Source organism: Tasmannia lanceolata, unplaced genomic scaffold (genome assembly GCF_043159265.1).
Source record: "Tasmannia lanceolata isolate RefF3 unplaced genomic scaffold, GAP_Taslan_0.1 ptg000020l, whole genome shotgun sequence".
NCBI classification, from domain to species: domain Eukaryota; kingdom Viridiplantae; phylum Streptophyta; class Magnoliopsida; order Canellales; family Winteraceae; genus Tasmannia; species Tasmannia lanceolata.
In genome coordinates this window covers 1,677,048-1,701,250 of record NW_027518697.1, presented here as the reverse complement: position 1 = coordinate 1,701,250, position 24,203 = coordinate 1,677,048, and the positions used below count along the sequence as shown (strand labels likewise).

Genomic DNA, 24,203 nt, shown 5'->3' with positions numbered 1-24,203 from the left:
TCTTTTCAGCCACAACATCACTCTCCTATAACACAACCATTTTATAGCCTTGTTTTTTTTTACAGTCATCTCATTGATAATGACAGCCCTTTCATGGTGTTGATTTGTACAGCCCCATTCCATTTGATATTTACAGCCCTCATACCTCATTTTAATATTAGCAGCCCCTTCATCCTTGATAATGGCAGCCCTCACCTTGCTTTGGCATGTGCAGCCTTCATCTTGTTTTAACATGTGCAGCCTTCACTTGGCTTTGGCATGTGCAGCCTTCACCTTATTTTGACATGTGCAGCCTTCATTTGGCCTTGATATATGTAAACCCTCTTTATGGCAGCCATTGATTTGAAAGATTCTAGATCCAATCCCTATTCTGCTTGTCTCTTCATCATTACTTTTGAAAATTTTGTAGAAATAGATAGCTGAGTAATGAGAAAAATATATTCGAGACTGAAAAGAGCAAAAAGAAAGAATAGAAAGATGCTCCCATGCTTGCTAGAATTGTTGTGTAGGTTTATTATAATTAATTAGCTTGATCATTTTTTTTTATTTAGTAATTTTCTTGCTTAGCTTATGCTCTACAATTTATCTAAACTGAACTTTTTAATGCTTTGTCAATGTCATTTTAAAGAAATTAGGGGGGTCAGCTATGACTAATAGTTGATTTAGAAATAATTCTTTCTTTCATTTGAGTGGTTTCAGAACCTATGGATTAGGTTATTCTCTTCTTTACTTGATCTCATGTCTGTTGAGTTAATTAGTAGGTTGGATCAATCAGCTATGTACATTTTAGTTGTGTTTTGGAGTCATTTATTCCTCCGGGTCCTAAATAATAATAAAAAGTCTGTATGTGCATTGTTTTGTTAAGATGGTAATTTCGACCCCAAAGTGGATTTGAGCACAAACTATTTTATGAGAAATATTACAGTAAAATAAAGTTGCAGGTCATATGGATCATGTTCGGTTGTTCACATTTTAGCCTAGAAGATTTTCTTTTTCTTTTTTATTATGCTCTGTTATTCTTGATTTATTTCGGTGGCGCTTATTTTATATCTCAGACTCTTTCCTAAGGGAAGATAATAGCATCCTCATGCTCTGATAGTTACATATAACTGATTATCTGCCTCCTAAGTGATAATGAGCTTCTCAAAAATTATTTCTCTTGGAATTATCATATTTTTTTCTAAGCCATGTCGATAGTACTTCACAAGATGAGCTACTGTTGGAATGAAATAACCGATGATTATTATAGATAAAGAGTTGATCCCCTGTTTTAGCAATTCTTTAGTGTTTGTGGTTTACATTTTAGCCTCCCCTCTTGATTCTTATAGCTCTTTCATATGGGTAAAATCTTCAAAGTTTAGGACTGCCTTTAGAATTTGTCCTTGTTCATTGCAAGGGCGATGAAGGAGTTATCCCAAGCCCATCTTTTAGGGAGACCTACTTGGTCGATGTAGTATCCCTCTTTCTTTTGTCTTTTATAAAGATAGCCTCAAGTCATTAGATCCTTCCATTCATCGCCAGGGCGATGAAGGCGCTAGCTCAAGCCCATCCATCATTAGGGGACTTGATCAGTCCAAATAGTACTCCCCTCTTCTTTTCAAAAGAGTTGACCAGTCTGTCCTTAAGTAGAGAGTCAATCTTTCTTTCAGGAGTCAGTCCTATCATCATAGGGGTTAGGATTATATCCAACCTCTCATCAAATCATGTGTTTTTCTATCCGCTCCTGCAAGGTATAGGATGTTGTCCAACCCTTGCAGAGTTGTTATTCTGTTCATTCCCTCGCAAAGCATAGGATGTTGTCCAACCTTTGCGGGATATTCAGGAGTTTGTCTTACCCTTATGATGATAGGATTTTGTCCTCTTGTGTCAAAACACCAAAAACATTTCAAAAACATCTGAAAAACCAAAAATCTCAAAAATCTTGAGTCCTTAGGAGAGTAGTTAGGAATTCAATTCCGAACTACGTTGGCTTGATCCCTTTCAATAGGGTACGTAGTGCAGCTTGGGATCCACATCCCAGGTCCAGCCAAACCTTTCAAAATAAACATTTTAAACCTTCCCAAAAATACAAAACTTCTTCAAAACCTTTTCGAAAAAATCTTCCCCTAGAGTTAGGAATCTGTCCTAGCTGTTTAGGGTGTTTAGAGTTAGGAAGTTGTCCTGATTTGTATTGATATAGTGTGTCCTGTCGTGTGAGTGTCCCTAGAGTTAGGAGGCCTCGAGTCGGTCGGTTAGACATTTAGTCGAACCGATGGCTAAACTAGGAAGCATATAGTCAGCCCACGGTTTTCTTAAGGATGCACAGCCTAGTTACACATAGGATGTAGGGCCCACCTGTATTAGCTTAAGGCTAATCAACTTGCATTAGTTAGGGCATATAGAGAGTCCTAAAAATTACAATTCACTTGAATTTAAGCAATCGTATAAAAAGCTTTAAAAAAATCAGTCGAGTCTAGTGGATCGAGTCTAGGATAGCGGTTCTAGATGGTTAGGCATAGTAGTTTAGACTAGGTCATCGAACTACGTTGACTCCGATTCTTCCCGAGGCCGGGATACGTAGAGCAGCTGAGATGGACGGCCATCTTGGTCCGAGTCAAGTCCTGCATTAGAGTTTTAGGATTCGTCTTGTCCAGTCATGTATAGAGTTGATTTGTGTTGTATGTTTTGCTGTATTTTCTTACTTTCATGTACAGATCCTATACCTTTAGCTGTAGCATACTTGTGTTTACACACCAGAATTTAGACATCAATTAGGTATGACATTCATAACCTAGCTATTTTCAGGGGACACTTATTTCATTTCTTTTATGTGTGCTTATTAATCATCTCCGAGACATGCATGATTAGATAGACGTCTTCTCAGAGATATGTGTTCTCATTTTACATGACTTTCGCCCAAAACTCTTCAAAATCAATAAATAAATGGCATAAGAGACCAGGTGCTTGCACTTGGGCGGACGAGGTGCTCTTCGGACCTTCTAAATTCGTAACCAGGCACGAACCTTCTTTTTATATCTCTGGTTATCCGTTGCAACAGAGCATAGTATGGGATCCTGGGCCCACTTCCTTGGATGGCGACTGTTCTTTGTTTAAGGTACGCCTCAAATCTGGGCTAGTCCCCGAATCGAGAGGTATTTCACCTTTGTATCGCCACTCATGCTGTGAGAGGCACATTCTTTAGAGAGTTCCTTGGTAGAGCTCTCCATTCACGTGGATGATCCATAGAGACTTCGTGTGGGGCCCGTCCCCCGCCTCTCTCGGATCAGGGTCCACAAGGACTCTGTCAATGTCAGAAGGGTATCAGGTCTTTTTACCACTTGGTTTTGAAGAATCGCCCGTGTTTCGTTCTTGTTTTAAAAGGTACCAGAGATCAGTAATTCTTCAAAAATATGTGCCCGCATTCCGTACTTTTCTCTTAAGAAAATTTTGCAGAAAAAACCAAATAAATACCATATCTGACAAGTATGCAACTCTATGAATGTGGTCAATTGATTCACCTGCCACCACACATAATGGGTAGTCATTAATGTTCCACATATTTCTATCGTGGAGGGGGGTCCATTGTGAGGATTTCATCTGGAGATGCCGACCAAGAAAACATACAAACACTAGGAGGATCTGGGATATTCCACACCCTATAGCCGCTAGTGATGATAGAAAAATGTATGCAATCGGGTTGTAGAAAGCTGAAAACTACCTAAGGAGTACTGGATCATTCCAAACGCTTTGTTGATCTCTCCTAATTTATTAATGTAGCCTAATGCTAGCAGTAGATTATCGATTAATGTGGTCCATTTGGCCACACAGACACAATCCTTACATTCACGTGGGGCCAGCTGATTCAAAGATCGAAACCGTTCATTTGTTGGGCCCCAACGTAAGTAGGCCTTGCCCATAAAATCAACTCTATAGGATGAACAAAACCCTTCGATCAGCCTCTACATAACTTTGAGTTAGAATCATCATATGGAAATGATTTTCAAGGGAAAAATACAGATACACCCCCTCAACTATGGCAAAATTCCACTTCTAACCCCTTCGTATCGAAGGTACCAAAGACACCCCCTCAACTTTCTGACATTTTTAAGTAGACCCTTGACTTTACACCCTATAGTTCAAAATTCATCAAAAACACCCCCTTACAATTTCTTCGTTCCCGTCCACCCCGTCATGTAAAAAGCATTATTGAAAGATGAGGGGGCTGTCTTTGGTGAAGTCCATACCACGGGGTTGGAAGTGGAATTTGGCCATAGTTGAGGGGGTGTAAATGTAATTATCCCTTTAGGCAAAGTCCTATTTACGTTGGGCCCCATCAAATGAAGAGTTTGGATATTGGAACAAGGGTCTTAATGAATTTTCTAATAAATATGCATTGTATGGTGTATACACGGAGGTGCACACAATTATTATTATTTTTTTGAAAATAAAGTGGGCTCCACCTTGTACAAAAGATCTAAACCATTTAGTTGGTAGGCCCCAAATTAAATGCATCGTACCATGAAAATCATCTCCTTTGGATGATCCAAGCTCTTCGATGTATAGATTTTTCTATATGGTGTTGTTTATGTAAATATTAAAAGGGTTAGGATCATGATCGAGCTGATTTTTGAGGTACATTCTAGAAACATTAAGGCACTAAAACAATGTTTTTGATCTTCGAACAAGGTAGGCTTCATTGTATTTTTTGAAATATATGCTCACCTACAAACAGACGCAGTATACACTGGGCCCACCTCGCTATTTTTTTAGAAAATTCATTGAGCCACTTTGTTCGAAGTTCCAAACCATTCATTTGTTGTGCTTCAATGTAAATAGCATGTGCCCCAAAACTCATCTCGATGATCATGGCCCTCCAATCTAATACGACGACACCATACGTATGTATGTATCTCCTTGGATTGAAGTTTTAGGATCATCCTAGGGAGATGTTTTTTGGGATATGGCCTATTGACATTGGGTTGGAACAAATGAATGGTTTGGATCTTCGAACAAAGTAAGCCCAAGTGATTTTTTTAGTAGAAATACATGTTTATGGCGTCAAACTTCTTCAAAGATCTAAACCATTCATTGTTGGGCCCCACTAAGGTTTCGTGTTCAGAGAGAGAGAGAGAGAGAGAGAAAGAGAGAGAGAGAGAGAGTAAATAGCAAAAAGATGATTCGGCCAAAAAAAAAGGATGGTAAAGGTTTGATTTTAATGTGGTATTGGTTCAAAAAAAAAAAAAAAAAAAAGTTGGTAAACAAAATGGAAACACAACAAAATACATTTTCAACGTGTTTGTAGTGTTTTCCTAAAAAACCAGACAGTAAAAGTTTTAAACTGAGTAAGAAATGGTAAACCAATAAAACATGTTTTTATGAAAAAATGCAGTTTAAAACATCATTTTGCTAGCTATGTTTGTGACAATAGAGTTTTTATATTGTGTTAGCCCGTATAGTCATGTGTTTTCAAAATGGGCTGTACGTCCCACACCATAGGATGATCCAAAACGTCCATTTGATGGGCCACAATGTAAATTGGTTGTGCCCCAAGAATCATTTCAAGAGGATGATCACAATTCACCGATCTATAGTGGTTTCCATATTTTGCAGTTTCTCTATAGATCAAGGGCTTGTATCATGCTAGGGAAATGATTTTTTTGGGGCACAACCTATTTACATTGCAGCCCATCAAATGGACGGTTTGGATCATCCCATGGTGTGGGTGGTACACAGTCCATCAAAGGGCCTACCTTGCCCAAAGATTTAAACAAATCAATTGTTGGCCCCGCCAAGTGTTCAAGTTGGAGAGAGTAAGAGGCCAGGGGGTTGTACAATCGTGGACCGGTTGTGGCTTCATAGCCAGCAGTAAAGATCGAAGGGAGGGGGTGAATTTATACTAGAAGGGGGTTAATTTATCAGCATTTATACATATGTAAGCACACGTCTTTGGCTTAGAGGGTTAGATAATCATATGATCCACATTTTTTCACCTACTGCTTATGTATACTGTGGACCACAAAAATGAATGGTACAGCATTTTTTCACCTACTGCCTATGTATACTGTGGACCACAAAAATGAATGGTACAGATGACAAACACGTTTTTCTTCCATGCACTTGACAAACACGTTTTTCAATATTTATATTTGATTTGTACTTACTCGCGCGGTTGTATGTCTAAGCAGTTGTACGGGGAAAATGTGGGTGGAATACTTTAAAAAAATAAATCTAAGGCACTAAAACATGTAGAAAACATTTATATGCCGGTCACGTTACTCTTTCTCACCCTCTCACATTCTTCCCTTATTTGTTAGTTCATGTGTATATTGAATGTCATTATCTTATTTCTCTACCATTTTTATGTTTAAATATAGCAGGCCTCCTTTTGATGCCTATAATTAAATAACGATTCAAGTGACTCCTCCATCACAAAATACAATACCACCCTTGTCTTCCTTTCCCACCCTTTCCATTCCTATGGATCTCGTACCTGCAACCTCTTATTTGGTTCTTACTTCAATCCACAGGAAGATGAGAAGCCACAACTCAATCCTAAATCAGAAGTGTATCACCCAAGCGTTTGGGGTAATCACTTCCTCACCTACGCATGATCAAATGGTAGACAGAAATTCAATTATCACCTTTCATTACGATGGTTATTGTGTATCTCATGCTCTTCCACCCTCCCCGGTTTTGTTTTCCAACAGTACTAACCGTGACCGACCCACTCCGCAGGGCACCCACCCCTTGGAGATGCTGAAAATGCGTCTACAGGGGAGATCCACATATATAGCCCTACAACTTTTCCTCCATTTCCGATGTGAGATCTCACAATCCACCCCATTGAAGCCCAATGTCTTCGCTGGCACACCGTACTGGCTTGGAGGTCCCGATCTGATAACATTATGTCACGCCCCAACCTGACTGTGTAAATATTGTCCGGTTCTGAGTCTTCCACCCTCCCTGATTTTGTTTTCCAGCATTACTAACCGTGCCCAACTCACTCCGCGGGGCCTGCCCCTTAGAGATGCTAAAAACGCGTCTACAGTGGGAGAGGGGAGATCCACATATATAGCCCAACAACTTTTCCTCCCTTTCCGATGTGGGATCTCACTCATGATGTTAGGGGATGCTCTCTTCAACAGTTTATTTTTAGGTCATCTGAAGCATCTAAAACTTCCCCGGGTCATCGAGGACTCCCCTGGGTCAACTCTCTTTCCCCTTGGCCACGTTCTGCATTTTGCCCTATAGAGTTAATAAAAACTCCTTTCACTCTCTTGAGTTATGACCTCGTCAACTGCGTTTTTGGCCACGTCTGTGCGGAGTCAACAAGGATTTTTCTTGGCTGCATGTTGACCCGCATCTAGGTTTTTAAACATTGATATTATAGCGTTTATTTATTTGATGAAAACAAAATTGTGGATTTATGTAGTTAGGATAAAAAATTGTGGATTAAAAATAGAGAAAAAGGACGATTGTATAAAATTTAGGATTGTGAATAATCCTAACTACATATATATCTATTTATGTAGTTAGGATTAAAAACAGAGAAAAAAGACGATTGTATAAAATTTAGAAGAAAACAAAATTGTGGATTTATGTATTCAATAGAGAACTACAGGAGAGAGAGAGAGAGAGAGAGAGAGAGAGAGAGAGCGATAGCTCATTTATTTTGAATTATAGCGTTTATTTATGTTGAATTACAGCGTTTCGTTGTAATAGTAGCTAATGTACATTTGTTTCTGAATGGTACCATGCAGAAATTAGATGGATGGACTAAGCGGATTGAAGAGTTGAAGGAAGAAGTGAAGAGAATGCTAAGCAGTGCCAAGGGGTCACAACAAGAAATAGATTTGATCGATGTGCTTCAACGTCTTGGAGTGGCATATCATTTTGAAATGGAGATTAACGAGGCACTACATCAACTATACGAATCCCATACATATGCTACTGACGATGATCTATATGTTGTTGCTCTCCGATTTCAACTACTAAGACAGCATGGGTTTAATGTTTCTTCTGGTAAATCCTTTTTTTGTTTCTATTTTTCATTGCCACAACTTGTGCTACTTTCACTAGTTTTGTCATTCACATTCTTTATAACATGACATTGCTGGATTTTAATTCACCGATGACAACATAGCTCAACTGTATGTACAGCTAGAACCACGCATTTCCATTTAAAAAATTGGGTTTCACTAACGTGGGCACCCGTACGTGTAAAATGATAGAGATTTTCCTATCAGAACCCTAAAAAATTTGATCATATTGAGATGGATTGAGAATTGGTTTTCAGTCAAAACTGATTATTGGACTCGAGATTTTGAGAATTGATTTTACATTTATTGGACCAAAATTTATTGGACTCTAATTGAGCCATGTTATCATTAATATATATATATATATATATATATATATAATACAATAAGATGGGATGAAAAGAGGAGAGTTTTTTCCATTTTTTTGAAAATCACATGAGAATTACACGTCACATATTTTGACTTTTTTGAACAAATGCACCCATTCAACTCATATAATTTCAATCCTACCCCCCCCCCCCCCCTTTATGCTTTTAACAAAGGCACCCATTAAATCATATAATTTCAATCGTACCCCCTCCTTTATGCTTTTAACAAAGGCACCCATTAAAGCCGTATAATTTCGATCTTACCCCCCTCCTTTATGGTTTTTTAATTAAAAAACTATAGGGTGATCTTGACCATCCGATTTAAGATAAGAGGAATTATGGAAACATCTATAGATTGGAGGGCTAGGATCGGCCTATGGAAATGATTTTTGGGGCACAACCTATTTATGTTGTGTTCCATCACATTGACGGTTTGGATCAACCTATGACGTGGTCCGTACAGTTCTTTGTCGGCCCGTGCATCGCACGGGTTTTTTACTAGTATACTATATAGCAGAAGAGAAATTAGAGAATTTTTTGAATTTTTCCAAAATGCTGTGAGATTTACACGTCCATGTTTAATTTATTTACCATATGGCCCTTTAATATTATAGTTCATCTCATCTATATATCTCTACAGTCAAGGGTAAAATGGTCTATTACAGATGCTACAGATATTTATCTTCCTTTTTCCCACCTACTACAGGTATTCCCACCTACTACAGATATCAGCAGAAGAGATATACACGTATGAGATATACACGTCCCACCTACAGATATCTTCGTCTTCCTCACGATTCTGTAGAAAGAGAGAAAAAGGGTTTGTATGCTTCTTGCTTTCTAATTTTATACTTCTTTTTAATCCATGCTCTCTATATATGTTATGCTATTTTTTTTCTGACTCCATTCTAATCGATAGGTCTTTCTTTGTTTGGATGTTTTTATTTATGCAGTTTAGATGATAGAGCTCAGATTGAGACTGTATAAAGAATGAGAATTGCTTTCCTGCATTTCATTTATTGATTACAATTTTGTTTTCGATATTTTTGTTGTGAATTTTGGGTATTTAGAGGAAACTCTTTAATTTATAAACAGAGATAAAGGGAATAAGGAAACGTGAAACAATTACTTCTAATATGTTTTTTTTAACTCTTCCCTCCATCGTTTGATGAAATGCAGAGCTCAGGGTTTTCTTCGAAGGGCAACGCATTTACTCCTAACTGAATTTTTCGTCAACTACAGGTAAAAAAAAAGCACATCTATTGTCTCCTTTATTTTGCTTTTCTATCTTCCTTCCTGCTTAAGCAATTACTCTTATGGAAATAAAAAAAATAAAAAAAGAAGACAAAGATTTGCTGAGGACTGAGGCTACGTTTGGTAACCATGAATTTTTTTCCCATGGAATTTTTTTTTCCTTTGTATATTTCTTCCTGCTTGATAAATTACATGTTATGGTCTATCGATAGAAGGAAAACGAAGAGAGGTTTGCCAAGACCATGTTTGGTAACCATGAATTTTTTTCATGGAATATTAGCTTACCGATTGTTGAGAGAGGGGGGAGAGGGTGAGAAGTTGTTGCAAAATAGGGAAAAGAACATTAGGACTTTGGTCACTCGAGCAGGGTAAACAAGATAATTTTTTTCTCTCTTCTTCCCTTGTTTTGACATATTTAATGCTACTATTTACCTACTCAATTTTTAACCAACATATTTTAAACCCACTTTGGATACCTCTAAAAATTATTTGCATTTAATCTAATATTTAAATAAGATTTTTTTGAATGATAAATACATGTCATTTATAGCTGCCACTATTTAATTCCTCTTATTTAACCAACATATCTTAATGCCACTTAGGATACCTCTAAAATTTATTTCCATTTAATAAAATATGCAAATTATTTTGGAGAGAAATTAATATGTTTATTTGATTTCATCATTAAGAACATGTTTCCCTCTTCAAAACGCAGGGGACTTTGGTCACTCGACCAGGTAAACTAGATAAATCTTTATTCTATTCGTCTTCCCCTGCTTTGACATATATCATATTGCTTTGGTGCTTTTCTGCATGCTGTATAGTTGTTTCTATTTCATTCTTGATGGTATTGTAAGAAAATGACATTTATAGTTGCCACTGTTTACCTCATTTTTAACCAACATTATTTAGGGTCACTTAGGAGTTAGGACTCTAAAAATTATGTCTCTTATTTTCCTCTTTTCTGTTTTTTTTTCCTCAATGTTCTTAGCCACTTGCAGCATTTTGCATTTCCAAGGTGCAAATCTGTAACTTTTTTAAAAAAAAAATTTAACAAATTTGATTAAAACAGTTTCAACACACCCTTTTATGCCGCTTTTTTTCCGTCACCCCGTGCATCGCACGGGTTTACTGCTAGAAACTTATACGGAATCCTGGAAAACGTGGTTGCGCCACGTGGCACCCCTCCTCCACAAACGTAAAACTCTCTCAATAATCCCATGTACAAAAAATTGTCATATTTGGATTCTCATAAAATCCTTTCTCGGTATCTCAATTATCGTTTTTCCTCTCCTTTTTAAACGTATTTTCATTAATTTAGTAGTTAAATCCCAAAAAACTTTATCTATTCCTTTAATTTAGCATCTAAATCTCATAAAATCCTCTCTTGGTATCTCAATTGCCGTTTTCCTTGCACCACCGTTGTAGAGAAGACTTCTATTTTCTCCTACAAATACCATGAACCGCTTCTTTATCAGGCATATTCTCCTTCAACTCTCTTCATTGGATCGTCTTCCAATACGTCAAGGGACATAAAAAAAAATTAAAAAAATAGAAGCATACTTTTTTGAATCATTTTTTCTATAATATTCGTAAAATATTATATATTTTCACGAGGGGTTGGCAGCTAAGCATTGAGTGTATTCTGTTTTCTGATACGCCTTTCAGTTCGTTATTTTGTTTACTTTACAAATCTCTCTCTTGAAATTGTGCGAATGGTTCATTGCAAACATTAGGGTATTTGTTAATATTTTAGCATTCTTTTGATTTTGCCATATAAGCACCGTCACTTACTAGAATGAGATGACGCAAGAAATTCTAGACTGCTTTTTTTTTTTCCATTCATTTTTTGTGCATTCTTTTTATTCTTTTTTTAAAAGAAATTGTGTTTATGATGTTTATGTTCTGAAATATAGATCTTTGTTCAAAGGATTTATCCTACTTTTGTCAAATTGCCTCCAGATTTATGCCAATTTATGTTGGAAGAAAATAAATAATTATGTTAAATTTCAAGTGTTGTCCCTGTTTTGTTGAACTGATGGATGTAAATCCAATATAAGAGTTTCATTTTTTTAGTTATCTCATACATTAAAGTATAGGGATTTACGAAATCTACTGAGCCCATTAAGTTTTCTATTTGACGACCAATTCTCATTAATCAACCTTTTTGAATACCTAAAAAATAGCACCTTAATTAAATTTTAAATTTATCTGTTTCATTGGATTTCGTACCTTTTAAAATTCCTAAAAATCAGCAAGTAACTATAAGATTAATTTCTAAATTTGTTATTTTTTAACAAAGTTGATTATAAATCTACAATAAATATTTTTCTCAATTTTTACTGAAATTTACTTCATGTTACTTTATATTTTAGTTTCAATACTGTTTAAATCCACCTACATTTATATGTTTATATTACTAATATAATAGTTTTTTAGTAACAGTAGTTGATGAACAATGGGAAGATCATCAAATTTTTGTTACTTTCATTTATTTATTTATTTTTACTTATGAAGTTCCTAATTGTGCATCCAGGTAACATACGTTCATAGCAGGTTAGCTACTTTCGTTACAGATAAGGTTCATGAATTTTACTTCCAAAGAGAAAATAGCATCTTCAAGATCAAAATATGGTTCACAGGTATTTGTTAGGTTTTGGAATTTCCTAATGAAGAAAAGCTTCAGTGATTCAAATCAGTAGAAAATATTCAATGATAGCGCAGAAAAACTGAATGGGAATGATTCTAGATCAAAATACTACAAACTATATTGATATGGGCAATTTTTCAAGTCACTTGAACATTGTATCCATTGTTTTTTTTTTTTTTTTTTTTTTTTTTGCAGACAACCACAAAATAAGAACTTGGCCTTTGATACTGCTTTAATGTGGAAGTGTAAGTGATTCAAATCAGTAGAAAATATTCAATGATAGCGCAGAAAAACTGAATGGGAATGATTCTAGATCAAAATATTACAAACTATATTGATATGTGCAATTTTTCAAGTCACTTCAACATTGTATCCATTGTTTTTTTTTTTTTTTTGCAGACAACCACAAAAGAAGAACTTGGCCTTTGATAATGCTTTAATGTGGAAGTGTAAGCTCTCCCTCCCATCAATACCTGGAAGGATATTTTCATGAATTGTTTTTTATTTCATCTCATAGAATGTATTTTCGTTGTAAATTAGGTCTTGAAAGTTGCGTTTACATACATTATATTTTCATGAATTGATTCAACTCCAACAAAGTCTTATTATAAAATTTATAAGAGTTTATATTATAATAAAATTTATATTTATAATAATATTTAATTCATTTTAGTTTTTTTATTATAAATTTTAATATAAACTAATGTATATAGTTAAAAAAAAAACTAATATAAAGTAAACATCTATGGACAATAAATCTTTTGTACTGTATATTTTAATTTCTGCATAAATATTTCTATATGACAGGTTACTACTATTTTAAATCAAACATAGTGTAATTTCTTCAATGTATCTTAACCACAATCCTTGATGATTATTTTCTTCCGTTGGGATCCATTTCTCTTTAGAATCTATCATTTCCTCTTAGGTTGAACTAAATTTTAGTTTGATTTTTCTTCTTCTTCTTAAAGAAAGGTTCAATGTATTTTTATTTAAACATTTTTCTTCCTTGCCCCGTATATATATAGGAGAAGAGAAAAGAAGAGAATTTTTTGAATTTTTGGAAAATTCTATGAGAATTACACATCACTTTTTTGACTTTTTTTAACAAATGCACCCATTCAACTCACATATTTTCAATCATACCCCCTCCTTTATGCTTTTTAACAAATGCACCCATTAAAGCCACATAATTTCAATCTTACCCCCCTCCTTTATGGTTTTTTAATAAAAAATCTATAGGGTGATCTTAACCATCCGATTTAAGAGGAATTATGGAAACCTCTATAGATTGGACGGCTAGGATCAGCCTATGGAAATTATTTTTGGGGCACAACCTATATATGTTGTGTTCCATCACATGGACGGTTTGGATCAACCTATGACGTGGTCCGTACAGTTCTTTGTCGGCCCGTGCATCGCACGGGGTTTTTTACTAGTATATATATATATATATATATGCTCTGTTAGATTGGGTCGATACACTTTCCAGAAAAATCCATCTTCAAGTCGCGTGACAAGCAAGGACAAGCCTATTAAATAATGAGGGTTTTTTTTTCCACTTATAGGCCATGTTTGGCAACCATAGAGATTTTTCCCTGATATATTCGTTTATTAAATGGTGAGGGAGGAGACCGGCGAGGGTGGGAGATGGATGGTAAGAAGTTGCTAAAAAGAAGGGAAAAATAAAGGGAAATGACATCAACGCTGCAATGTTTTTATAAGATGGGTGACACATCTTGTCTGCAGCTTTTATAAGATGGGTGACACATCTTGTCGTGTTATATTTGAAGGGCTGTTAGAAGAATATTACAGTTCTCAAAAGGCTCTTACAAGCCCTCTAAATACTAAACTACAAGATGCTTTTGCGCATCTTATAAAAAACAATGTAGTGCTGAAATCATTTCCCAAAATAAATTGAATTTTGATTAGCGGTTGTTTTTTTCTTTTCTTTCTCATTTTTGGCTTGTTATCTTAGCCAAGAGTCTAAGATACCTCAATTAAAATGGACAAAAAGTTAAGAAATTATGATTTGGAAAATATTGAAAAGAATGAGAGAAAGAGAAATATATAGATGAAAGCTACAACTCCAGATTTAGGATGATGACGGCAATGATCAGCGATGGTGCAAAACCTCTACATATTTAGACAACCCAAGACCTTTTTTAAAGGGGTGTGCGTATAAAATTACGGAAGGATTGTTTTTTGCGTAAAACTAGATATTTTAAAATAAATGGAGAAAATTAGGAAGAGTGAAATAGAAGGGGCAGATATCAATCTAGGTGGATGTGTTGCTTTGCTTAAAAGAGGGGTGAAATGATAAAAATGTGGGGTTGCAATTTTTCACCCATTTCTTTAGAATTGCCGTTCCACTTTATCTCCACGGTATACACTCAAGTAGTGTCCCCATCATTATCAACCTACCACTTGAAAAAACGACATTTAAATATGACTTCCATACGTTCGAACTGTTAGAGAATTTTCAAAATGGTGTTGGAAAATTAAAGTGTTTTTACAAATTATATTTTAATTAGAAAAACAATTATCAGATAGGGCCGGTCGACCGGGGTATCCCGGGCGTCCGCAGATTGGTTACTGAAAAGTTAATCGATTTCCAGAAAGGTATGGCCGGTCGACCGCGGTAGCCTGGGCGATCGCAGATTGGTTACTGAAAAGTTAATCGATTTACAGAAAGGTATGGCCGGTCGACCGCGGTAGCCCGGGCGACCGCAGATTGGTTACTGGAAAGTTAATCGATTTCCAGAAAGGTATGGCCGGTCAACCGCGGTACCCCAATCAACCGCGGTTCTTTGGATCGTAAAAAATAAAAAGTCCAGAAGCATAGCGGCGGGCGACAGCGGGTAGCCCGGTCGACCGCAGCCGTGCGAAAATCTATCCGTTGGGGCAAAAGTGGACACAACTTTCACTTCCAAATTTTAATCTTTTAGTGTCCTTTTGCTTCTCAACAGTCATTGAGGATTTTAAACTCAAGAGACACTTTATGGATGATCTAGATTAGTTATATAGTGAAGATGTGCGATCTAAAGGCCATTATACAACCAATCTAAAGGTACTTTGAAGGGATGCTAAAGGTACATTGAAGAGGTACATTGAAGAGACATCTGTGGCTCTATAAAAAGAACAGAAAATCTGTCTTTTAAGAGTTAGTTAATTTACTGGACTTTTATCATGAAATTCCCCTACGTGTTTACTCTCTTGTCTTTAAAGATTGAGTTTTATATAAAACAGTGCATTAAATACTGTTTTACTGCAGAAACAGTTTTAGTGAATTTCTCTCAGGCTTGTAATTCTTAAAGGGCGTTTTGGGTTTGATTCCGCTTGTGCTAAGCGTCGTCAAATATTTGGAGGATATCTCTACAAGGCTTCATTGTATCTTGGAGGCAATTCGGGGATCCCTGATGCATACTACTGGTGGGGGCGAAATTTGTCTTAAGGAAAGCCATTACGCGCCTTGAAGCATCACTTCTTTGATCTTAAATCTCCGTCATCACCAAATCCCACCAATAATCTTAAAACAAATTTTCATGGAGATGTTCAAGGCATGCTTTCAAGAAGACAAATTGGATACAATGGTATGAATCACTTTCATTGAAGTTGATTTCATAAGGTACGCCTTTCGGTTTATAAATTATATTTGATTTGATCAAGTTAAGCATAAGGAATTATGTTTAATTCTATATGCTTTGTGATATCTTCATATTTCCCTTAAAAGAATGAAATCCACCATATTAGAATGACTATCACAATAGTCTGTGTTCAAGGAGGTTTAATTCTATTTGAAAATTGACTTTATGTCAATATTTAGAGAAAAGTAGAGTTTAAAAACTCTTACCTCTAAGATGGTTGAATCTCTTAAGAAAATTGACTTGAAAGTCAATAATTAGAGAAAGTAGAGTATAAACTCTTACCATCTTCTACACGGTTAATTGGTGAATAAGTAAGAAAGAGCATAAATAACATTTTCTTATTTATTTAGAATAAAGATTCTTGTAAAAGGGAATTTCTGTGAAGATATATCTATGACATGTGAGAATATTCACTTTCAATTTGAAATGTCATTAGGACATAATAATTGATAAAAGTGAATAATATTCATGATATAGTTAATTATATAATCTTTTATTCCTTGGTTGGAAATCAGGAAAGAAACAAACATGAAAATGTTCTTGATAAGAACATGTATAGTTTGGTTTTCCTTGTGGCTAAAGTTGGCCTAGGTTAGTGCATACTTCTTTGAAGAAGTTAGCTGCACAAGATGACAAAGGAACTTAGAAGCCATAACATTCGAGGTTATATCCTTGAAGATAAAAATGTTTATTGTATTGACTTGGGTGTGACAAGTAGTGTCTATAAAAAGACAATGGCCTACTTTGACTTAGTGGCCAAATTGTGAATGTAAGCATTTTGTTCAATGGGCAATCATCACTAGTAAAGTCAAAAGATAAGGAATATTTGGAATAAATTATTCTAAGAAAATTCCTTAGTATTTCCGATAAAGTTGCTTGATAGAAACTAAAGATATTTTAATCTTTACTAGCACTTGTGATAAGTGGGGAATAAACTTGTTTTTTTTTTTAAATAAAACAAGTGAGAATAAATTTGTTTTAAATAAAACAAGTGATATCTTTCAAAGATAGTTTGAAAATAATTGGTTATATAATATTGATGTCATATAAGTAGTTAAATTACTCACATAATTGTTAGTATGAAAATGTTAATTTCATGATTAAGAATGATATGCTACATGTTTAATCTTAATATTGTTTGAAAATTTCAAGTAATATCATAGAATGAAACATGGTTATCATTAGAAAATGCATGCTTTTATACTATCTAAAGTATAAATTATTTTCAAAATGAATATTTAATCTATACATGGTGATATGCATATGATGGTCTTTAATAAAACATATGGAAAGTCATGATAAGTTACCTAAGTTTTGGTATGTGTATATTTTCTGTATTATAAAGATAAGTTTTTGAGAAAGGTAAAACTTTTGACATAAGATTTTAGAAAATCAAGATGAAACTAAGATTGAGTATCTCAGGTATAATATAAGGAATAAGAAAATTACCTCTTTCTTGATTTTGTTGAAATATGTGAAATAAGTTTTGACTTGTGTGAAGTAATAAAGCAAAACTAATGAATAGGATATTAACAGGAATCCTAGTTATTGGGTAAATTTTACCAATCTCTAAACTCATCTTGTGTATCCTTATAAGATCTAGAAGAAAGTAAAAAGAAAATTTCTTAGGTGATCTCAAAGGAAGAAATTATAAGAAGGTTAATTTCAAATTTCCAAATACAAGAAGAAATTAGGAAGGAAGGGTTTTAAGTGCATATTCCTAGATATGGAAGTTTACATCCTTAAGAAGTATAACTTGATGCTCTATGTGAGGTCAAAAGTTATTGATCCTAGGGTTGTAATTTTTTGAGATTAAATTCTCCTATGTCCAAAAGTTGTAAGATTTAATCCATACTAGAATCATTACAACAGTCTAAAGAGGTGATACCCAATGAATAAGAATAAGAAAAAGATAAATAAAAGATAATATGATCTTGTTTCATAGTTTATTTAGTAGGAAAAACTAAATAATCTTAAACTTCCATCATGATAAATCTAAGAGTATAGTCTAATCCTCAAGGTTATAAAGATGAATTTATATATTTAGATTCTATTGTAGAATGGAGATAATAATGAAGTAGACTCAGTTGTAGAAGTTCTTTTGCTATAAGTGGATCTTTAAAAGGATAAGACCAAAGATCAAGAGATAGTGGTTAATAAAATAATCTGAAGCAAGATGGTTGCAAAAGATTTATAAAGAAAGCTAGGATAAATTGTTTTGAAAATTAGGCTTTGTATGCTAAGATTAAAAACCATATTCTTAATCTCTAAGATTCATGAGTATTAAATGGATGATAGAGATTGTGTCTTGGTAGTAATCTTGTTGGCAAAAAATATATATAAATATATATTGCATGACTTCAAGTTTTTAGTTATTTCTAGTATGGAAATAAGATATGAAAGTCATTTTATGTCTTGCTTAAGTATCCAAATAGAATAAGAAATATTTGATAAGGTTGTAATATAAAATGATTTGAGGATACATAATGCAATAAGTATGCATATAGCAAATCTGAAAATGCTAAATTTGTTATCGTATTTGGATAACATGTGATTTTGATGATTGGCATTAGTATTATAGATGTCATAAGTAATTTGTGATCAAAATCTGACATAAACTTAGGTATTCAAATACCAAAGAGTTTTGTCATTTATTAAATGATTGGTGTTTAAATGTTTTGTTGGGTATTTAAATTATGAGAAAGAATAACAGTCATGTTATGTCTCAATATAAAAAATACCCAAAGGTTCAATCATTTGAATGTACACAAAGGTATGTAATTTTGGTTCAAACCCAAAATTGGAAAGCAAAAGAATTATTTTCAGTCTAGTAAAACTATGTTATTGATAGTTTTTGTATGCTTTGATAGTTGTTAGACCTGGTAAAACAAAAACAGTATGTAAACTTGTATGTTTACTAGAAGTTCGGGTCAAGTACATTAACATGTATGAATTTTCAAATAACTAAAAATAAGTTTGAACTATAGAAATGTCTATAGTTGGTATCCTGTAATGATAGAAGGATATAAATGCCAGTTAGATGACTGAGAACACGTAAATGAGTGAATGATATGCACTCATGATGGGGGTATATCTACCGAGCCTCTAAAAGCAAGGATGCATAATTGATTCTATGGCGCCAGAATTCAATGCATTGGGCTTTTAGGATGATGAGGCAAATTGGCTAAGAGAATTTCAGTTTGAAATAAGCTAATGTTGTTTAAAATTTCAGTAGTGGGTTCTTGCACTGTTGAAGGCCTATAACCAAGTGGTAAGTCAGGATATATGACTTAGGGTGGTTATGCAAGGCAGTTACTCACAGGTGGTGTGTGATAACAATTTATTATGAAAGTTTAGACCAAAATCTGATTGAAAGATCTCGCGAGATGGATGGTGTTTAAACGCCATTAAGGGATGAGGTTAACGCCATTAACCTATAATCACCAATGATGGAACCTCAACTCGACACTTGAATAAACATCAAGTCTTGAGTTCAATGAGTCCAAGTACATCATATGGAGTGGTTGCAAGCATTATAATATATTTTATTGTCATCCCAAGGTAAAGTGCTTGGTACCTATAATGTTTAAAGGGTAAAGCTGAGCAATTGGGCTCTTAATAGACTTATAACATGATGTTGGAGTGTTTTAGTTACAGGGGCACTCTTAATAAGTCTAGCCATGTGAGTGTAGAAGTAGTGCCCCTTCCTATGAGACTTGGCTAGTCTTTAGAGCGCTCATGAAACCAAGATATAGACACAAGGCTAATACATGTGTCGGCTCTTAGAAACTGCCTAATGAGATGAAAACTTATGTGTGAGATATGTCCGGTTAGCCGAATAGAATAGCTAGTTCAAAGATACGTCTACTATGCAATTCTGGCTAACTTTGATGTATTCTCACTAAGTGAAAGTTTAAATCGAGAGATACCTTCATTTATGCATAAGGTTTTCAAGCCTGATGAGAAAATTTTCTTTGATTTTGAAAATGGTGGGGGATTGTTAGAGAATTTTCAAAATGGTGTTGGAAAATTAAAGTGCTTTTACAAATTGTATTTTAATTACAAAAATAATTATCAGACAGGGCCGGTCGACTGGGGTATCCCGGGCGACCGCAAATTGGTTACTGGAAAGTCAATCGATTTCCAGAAAGGTATGGCCGGTCGATCGCGGTAGCCCGGTCGACCGCGGTTCTTTGAATCGTAAAAAATAAAAAGTCCAGAAGCATAGCGGCAGGCGACCGCGGGTAGCCCGGTCGACCGCAGTCACGCAAAAATCTATCCGTTGGGGCAAAAGTGGACACAACTTTTCACTTCCAAATTTGAATCTTTTAGTGTCCTTTTGCTTCCCAACAGTCATGGAGGATTTTAAACTAAAAGGACACTTTATGGATGATCCATATTAGTTATATCGCGAAGAGGTGCGATCTAAAGGCCATTATACAACCAATCTAAAGGTACTTTGAAGAGGTACTTTGAAGGGATGTTTTTCACATTGAAAAGACATATGTGGTTCTATAACAAGAGCCGAAATCTGTCTTTAAGAGTTAGTTAATTTACTGGACTTTTATCATGAAATTCTCCTACGTTCTTGTTTACTCTCTTGTCTTTAAAGATTGAGTTTTATATAAAACGGTGCACTAAATACTGTTTTACTGCAGAAACAGTTTTAGTGAATTCCTCTAAGGCTTGTAATTCTTAAAGGGCGTTTTGGGTTTGATTCCGCTTGTGCGAAACATTGTCAAACATTTGTAGGATATCCCTACAAGGCTTCATTGTATTTTGGAGGCAGTTCGAGGATCCCTGTTGCACACTACTGGTGGGGGTGAAATTTGTCTTAAGGAAAGCCATTATGCGCCCTGAAGCATCACTTCTTTGATCTTAAATCTCCGTTATCACCAAATCCGACCAACATGAACAAGGTGCTCTATGTTGATTCTACGTAGCAACCCACGAGGGGATTGCCAAGCGAGGTCAAGTTGTGTGCCAATGTGGGGGACCAAAACTAGCTAACGAATGTGTTCGAGAGGAGTACTAGTGAATGCAGTACTAGAATTTTTGTCACTTTCAATAAGATAGGAACAAATTGGTTGTTTTCTGTGTGATATGAGTACTTGGGTCATATTTTTGGGGAGGTCAGCTGAGATTGAACTTCCGATGGACCTCGTGGTTGCAGAACAAAGCCTTGATCATTGAGCTAGAGCAAAGTCCCCTTCCTAGGTCGTTTCATGAGATATTTTTATTTTAGTTATTTTTCATGAGATATGGGTATTTTTACTATTGGGTCTAAATCGAGCTCCAATGGCAAGATGACATGCGCAATGGGCCTGCGGAAACCTGTAGCAGCAAAGCCACCTCGTGTTCCAATGAAGACTCGGCCCAAGACTACTCCGTTGTGCGGAACAACTGAGTAATTGGTTGTTTCACCTGGTATCAGAGCAAAAGGTCCTGGGTTCAACACTCCTTGACATTAAAAGTCCATGGCCAACCCAAAAGACGGGTCACATGTACCAAGTGGAGGGGGAGTTTTAAAGTATAAAAGATTAAAAAACGCCATCTCCAATGGCATTTTGGAGTAACTGGTTGCTTCACATGGTATCAGAGCTACAAGTTGTGAGTTTTGAACCCAGAACTTGTAGATCTGATACCATGTGAAAACAACAAATTACTCCAAAAGCTTAAGCCATTGGAGTTGGTGTTATTTAATCATTTATACTTCAAAACTCAAGGAGGTTTGAACTGAACTTGCCCTACACGTGGCACATGTGGCCCTTCTTTTGGGTTGGCCATTAATTACTTGTGGATTTTTAATATCAAGGAGTTTTAACACTCCTCATCACGTGTGGCCCTCTTTTTAGGGTTAACCTACACATGGCACATGCGAGGGGGAGTCTTAAAACTCCTTGATCTTATAAATCCACATGTGCCACGTGTAGGCCAACCCTAAAAAAAGGGCCCAAACGTGTGGGGGGGGGGTGTTAATTAAAGTATAAAAAGATTAAATAGCACCAGCTCCAACAGGCTTAAGCTTTTGGAGTAATTGGTTGTTTCACACACCCAACAAACAACTTATTGAACCAATTTCCATATACCCTTTCATCTTAAAGTACCTCCCTAAATACCTCCCTCTGTTTGGATGTTTGTAGGCCGTTGGGGCGGTAGTTTGGAAGAAGTCAGAAAGGCGTTGGGTGGAATGGGAGTCAAAGAGAAGATAAGTTGGCATATTAAAGTCTGTTGTTTTGCCTGTCAATGTCTGGAATTTTTGGATGGAAATGACGCCCTTTTGTCTTTTTTGTCGTTTCAAAATTCCATTCCCTGAAGATTCCAACAAAATTTCTTCGATTTCATGGTTTGCCATTCGGTTCTCTTTCGATAGCCACGTAAGCAGACCAGCTCTCGACATCCCAGGTGGTCAAATTGCCAAAAAGCAAAAAAAAAAAAAAAAACAACTAAACGTACCATGGCATTTTAAATCCCAGCGAAAGCCCACATTTTTTCCATTTTTTTTTCTCAACCAAACACGCCTTAAGTTTCCATTGGCAACCTTTTCAACAACCCTCAGTCGCCTTTTTTTCCCTTCCTCTATCTACACCCTATTGCCACACTACTAAAAGCTTCCGCCACTGCTCGTCAAATTCCCTGTGTCCTTAACTATGACACTAGTTCCTAATTTTGAGCTTTCATATTACAGAACTGACCAGGAGAGATCAGAAGAGTAGAGTTGAGTTTGACATCCTCTAAAACATTAAAACTCAAGGAGAAGTAGTCTCCGTCCGAATTTGTGACAGGAAAGGGTGGTACCAAGAGACCTCAAACAGAATTCATTGTTATTGTTGTTATCAAGAATTAATGGCAAAATCTCCGTACTGGTGACTAGATGATGATGTTTTCGTCGGCTGCCTTGGAATACAAATTTGACAGTTGACACTAGATGGCCGATGAAAAGAACAGAGCTAAGAGAGAACGTGAGAAACTAAATGAAATCTTAGCCAGTTTTATTTTTTATTTCTGAAATTTAGCATGTAACCCTGGATTCGCATTTTTTACGTCGGTTTTTTCTATAGCCCTTACTGTGACTTGCGTCTTCTCCATCGAAAATCATTGTTTGTAGTTACTAATTACCTTATATTTTTAGTCTAGGTTCTATTTCTATGTCATAAAAGCACATTTTTTTTAATCCATTGGAAAAAGTTTGCAACGACAAGTCTAAATCTAGGTCCTTGAATATGGTCCCACTATAATTAGATTATCCTTGAACCATGATTGGATAAGAAATCTTTAAAAGCTTTCCAAAAGAAGTGACATGTAGGATCGTAGTGCTACCAACCATCCCAAAACCAATTGGTGATGGGAAAGGTGCAACTATTATACCTTTATTGAGTAGCACCATTGCGGTGTTGGGGGCACACGGGCCTAGGACCACGCGGCCAACCTCCGATCTGGGTCCATTAGAACCCAAACCCAAGCCTAGGACTACGTGGCTAGGCTCCGATTTGGTCCCAAGGGGAATTGATGGCAAACAAGCCTAGACCATGCGGCCCATCTCCGATATAGGTCTAGTGCCCAAACCAACACTATGAGCCTATTAGGGTTCTACGAAATCAATGGTCCCAACAACACATGTATAATATGTGGTACCTAATTAAGGTTAATCTTTACGATCCAACTTTGGGTAAGCCCCTTGTGCCGGGGAATTCAATCAGTTGAAAAAAGAAAAGAAGAGGTTAAAGTGATAAGTTAGAAAACGAAAGAATGAGAGACATTTATTTAAACAGTTTGTCTATTCACAGAAGTTAGGCTCCCTCCAAAATACCAATTCTAGGACTTCCCAAAGTACAATGGGGATGGACCTCGAAAGGATCACTTCAAGTAAATACTCCTTTGACATGTCCGATGCAGCAATTGAAGATGAAATAGTACTAGTGTGAAGTTTATATGGAACAATTTAAGAGGTCCCACCCTCGAATGCTACAAGCTACGACTTCTTGCCCCTCATTGGTAAAGGACTAAAGGCCTTCAATAACCAATATATTCTTACAACGAATTTGGTAGGCAATTTCGTGGAAAGCCATTTCGGGCTCACTTTTGCAAGAGAGAATAGGCACCTCATCAGATGAATGAAATGAATAAGACAAAATCTGCTAAAAAGTGGGCCTGTGTGGCTGTTCTCTCCTGAAAAATTCAGGTGAGCCGTGAAATGGATTTCCTTGAAATTGCCTAGCAAATCCCCCGGTGGATCATTGAAGCGAAAGTCAAGGACCGCCCACAT

At 35.8% G+C, this 24,203-nt stretch overlaps 1 protein-coding gene across 34 annotated transcripts; it reads left to right on the top strand.

The window, feature by feature from the left end:
* Positions 1–6,283: 6,283 nt before the first annotated feature.
* On the top strand, positions 6,284–23,012 carry LOC143854131 (beta-cubebene synthase-like). 34 transcript variants are annotated; one of them, XR_013237409.1, is made up of 9 exons: positions 6,284–6,597; positions 7,740–8,001; positions 9,093–9,206; positions 9,340–9,367; positions 9,566–9,628; positions 10,356–10,377; positions 12,177–12,282; positions 12,486–12,535; positions 12,690–12,930. XR_013237409.1 is itself a non-coding variant. In XM_077363934.1 (9 exons), exons 4-8 carry the CDS (start codon positions 9,345–9,347, stop codon positions 12,524–12,526), a joined length of 255 nt encoding a protein of 84 aa, XP_077220049.1. In that variant the 5' UTR covers positions 6,295–6,564; positions 7,740–8,001; positions 9,093–9,206; positions 9,340–9,344; the 3' UTR covers positions 12,527–12,535; positions 12,690–12,930. The 34 variants fall into 34 exon arrangements, 6 of the variants coding, with proteins under 6 accessions (XP_077220051.1, XP_077220052.1, XP_077220046.1 ...); XR_013237412.1 differs by adding an exon at positions 22,081–23,012 and having other exon boundaries at positions 6,289–6,564; positions 9,093–9,367; positions 12,690–12,739; XR_013237414.1 differs by adding an exon at positions 15,591–21,039 and having other exon boundaries at positions 6,289–6,564; positions 9,093–9,367; positions 12,690–12,739.
* Positions 23,013–24,203: the final 1,191 nt, after the last annotated feature.

Excerpts from the sequence above, each read along its gene's own strand:
- LOC143854131 (XM_077363931.1), top strand. The coding sequence starts at position 6,457 with ATGGATCTCGTACCTGCAACCTCTTATTTGGTTCTTACTTCAATCCAC. Across the intron at positions 6,598-7,739 it reads CACCTACGCATGATCAAATG|AAATTAGATGGATGGACTAA; the intron begins GTAGACAGAAAT and ends GGTACCATGCAG. Across the intron at positions 8,002-9,092 it reads TGGGTTTAATGTTTCTTCTG|GTATTCCCACCTACTACAGA; the intron begins GTAAATCCTTTT and ends CACCTACTACAG.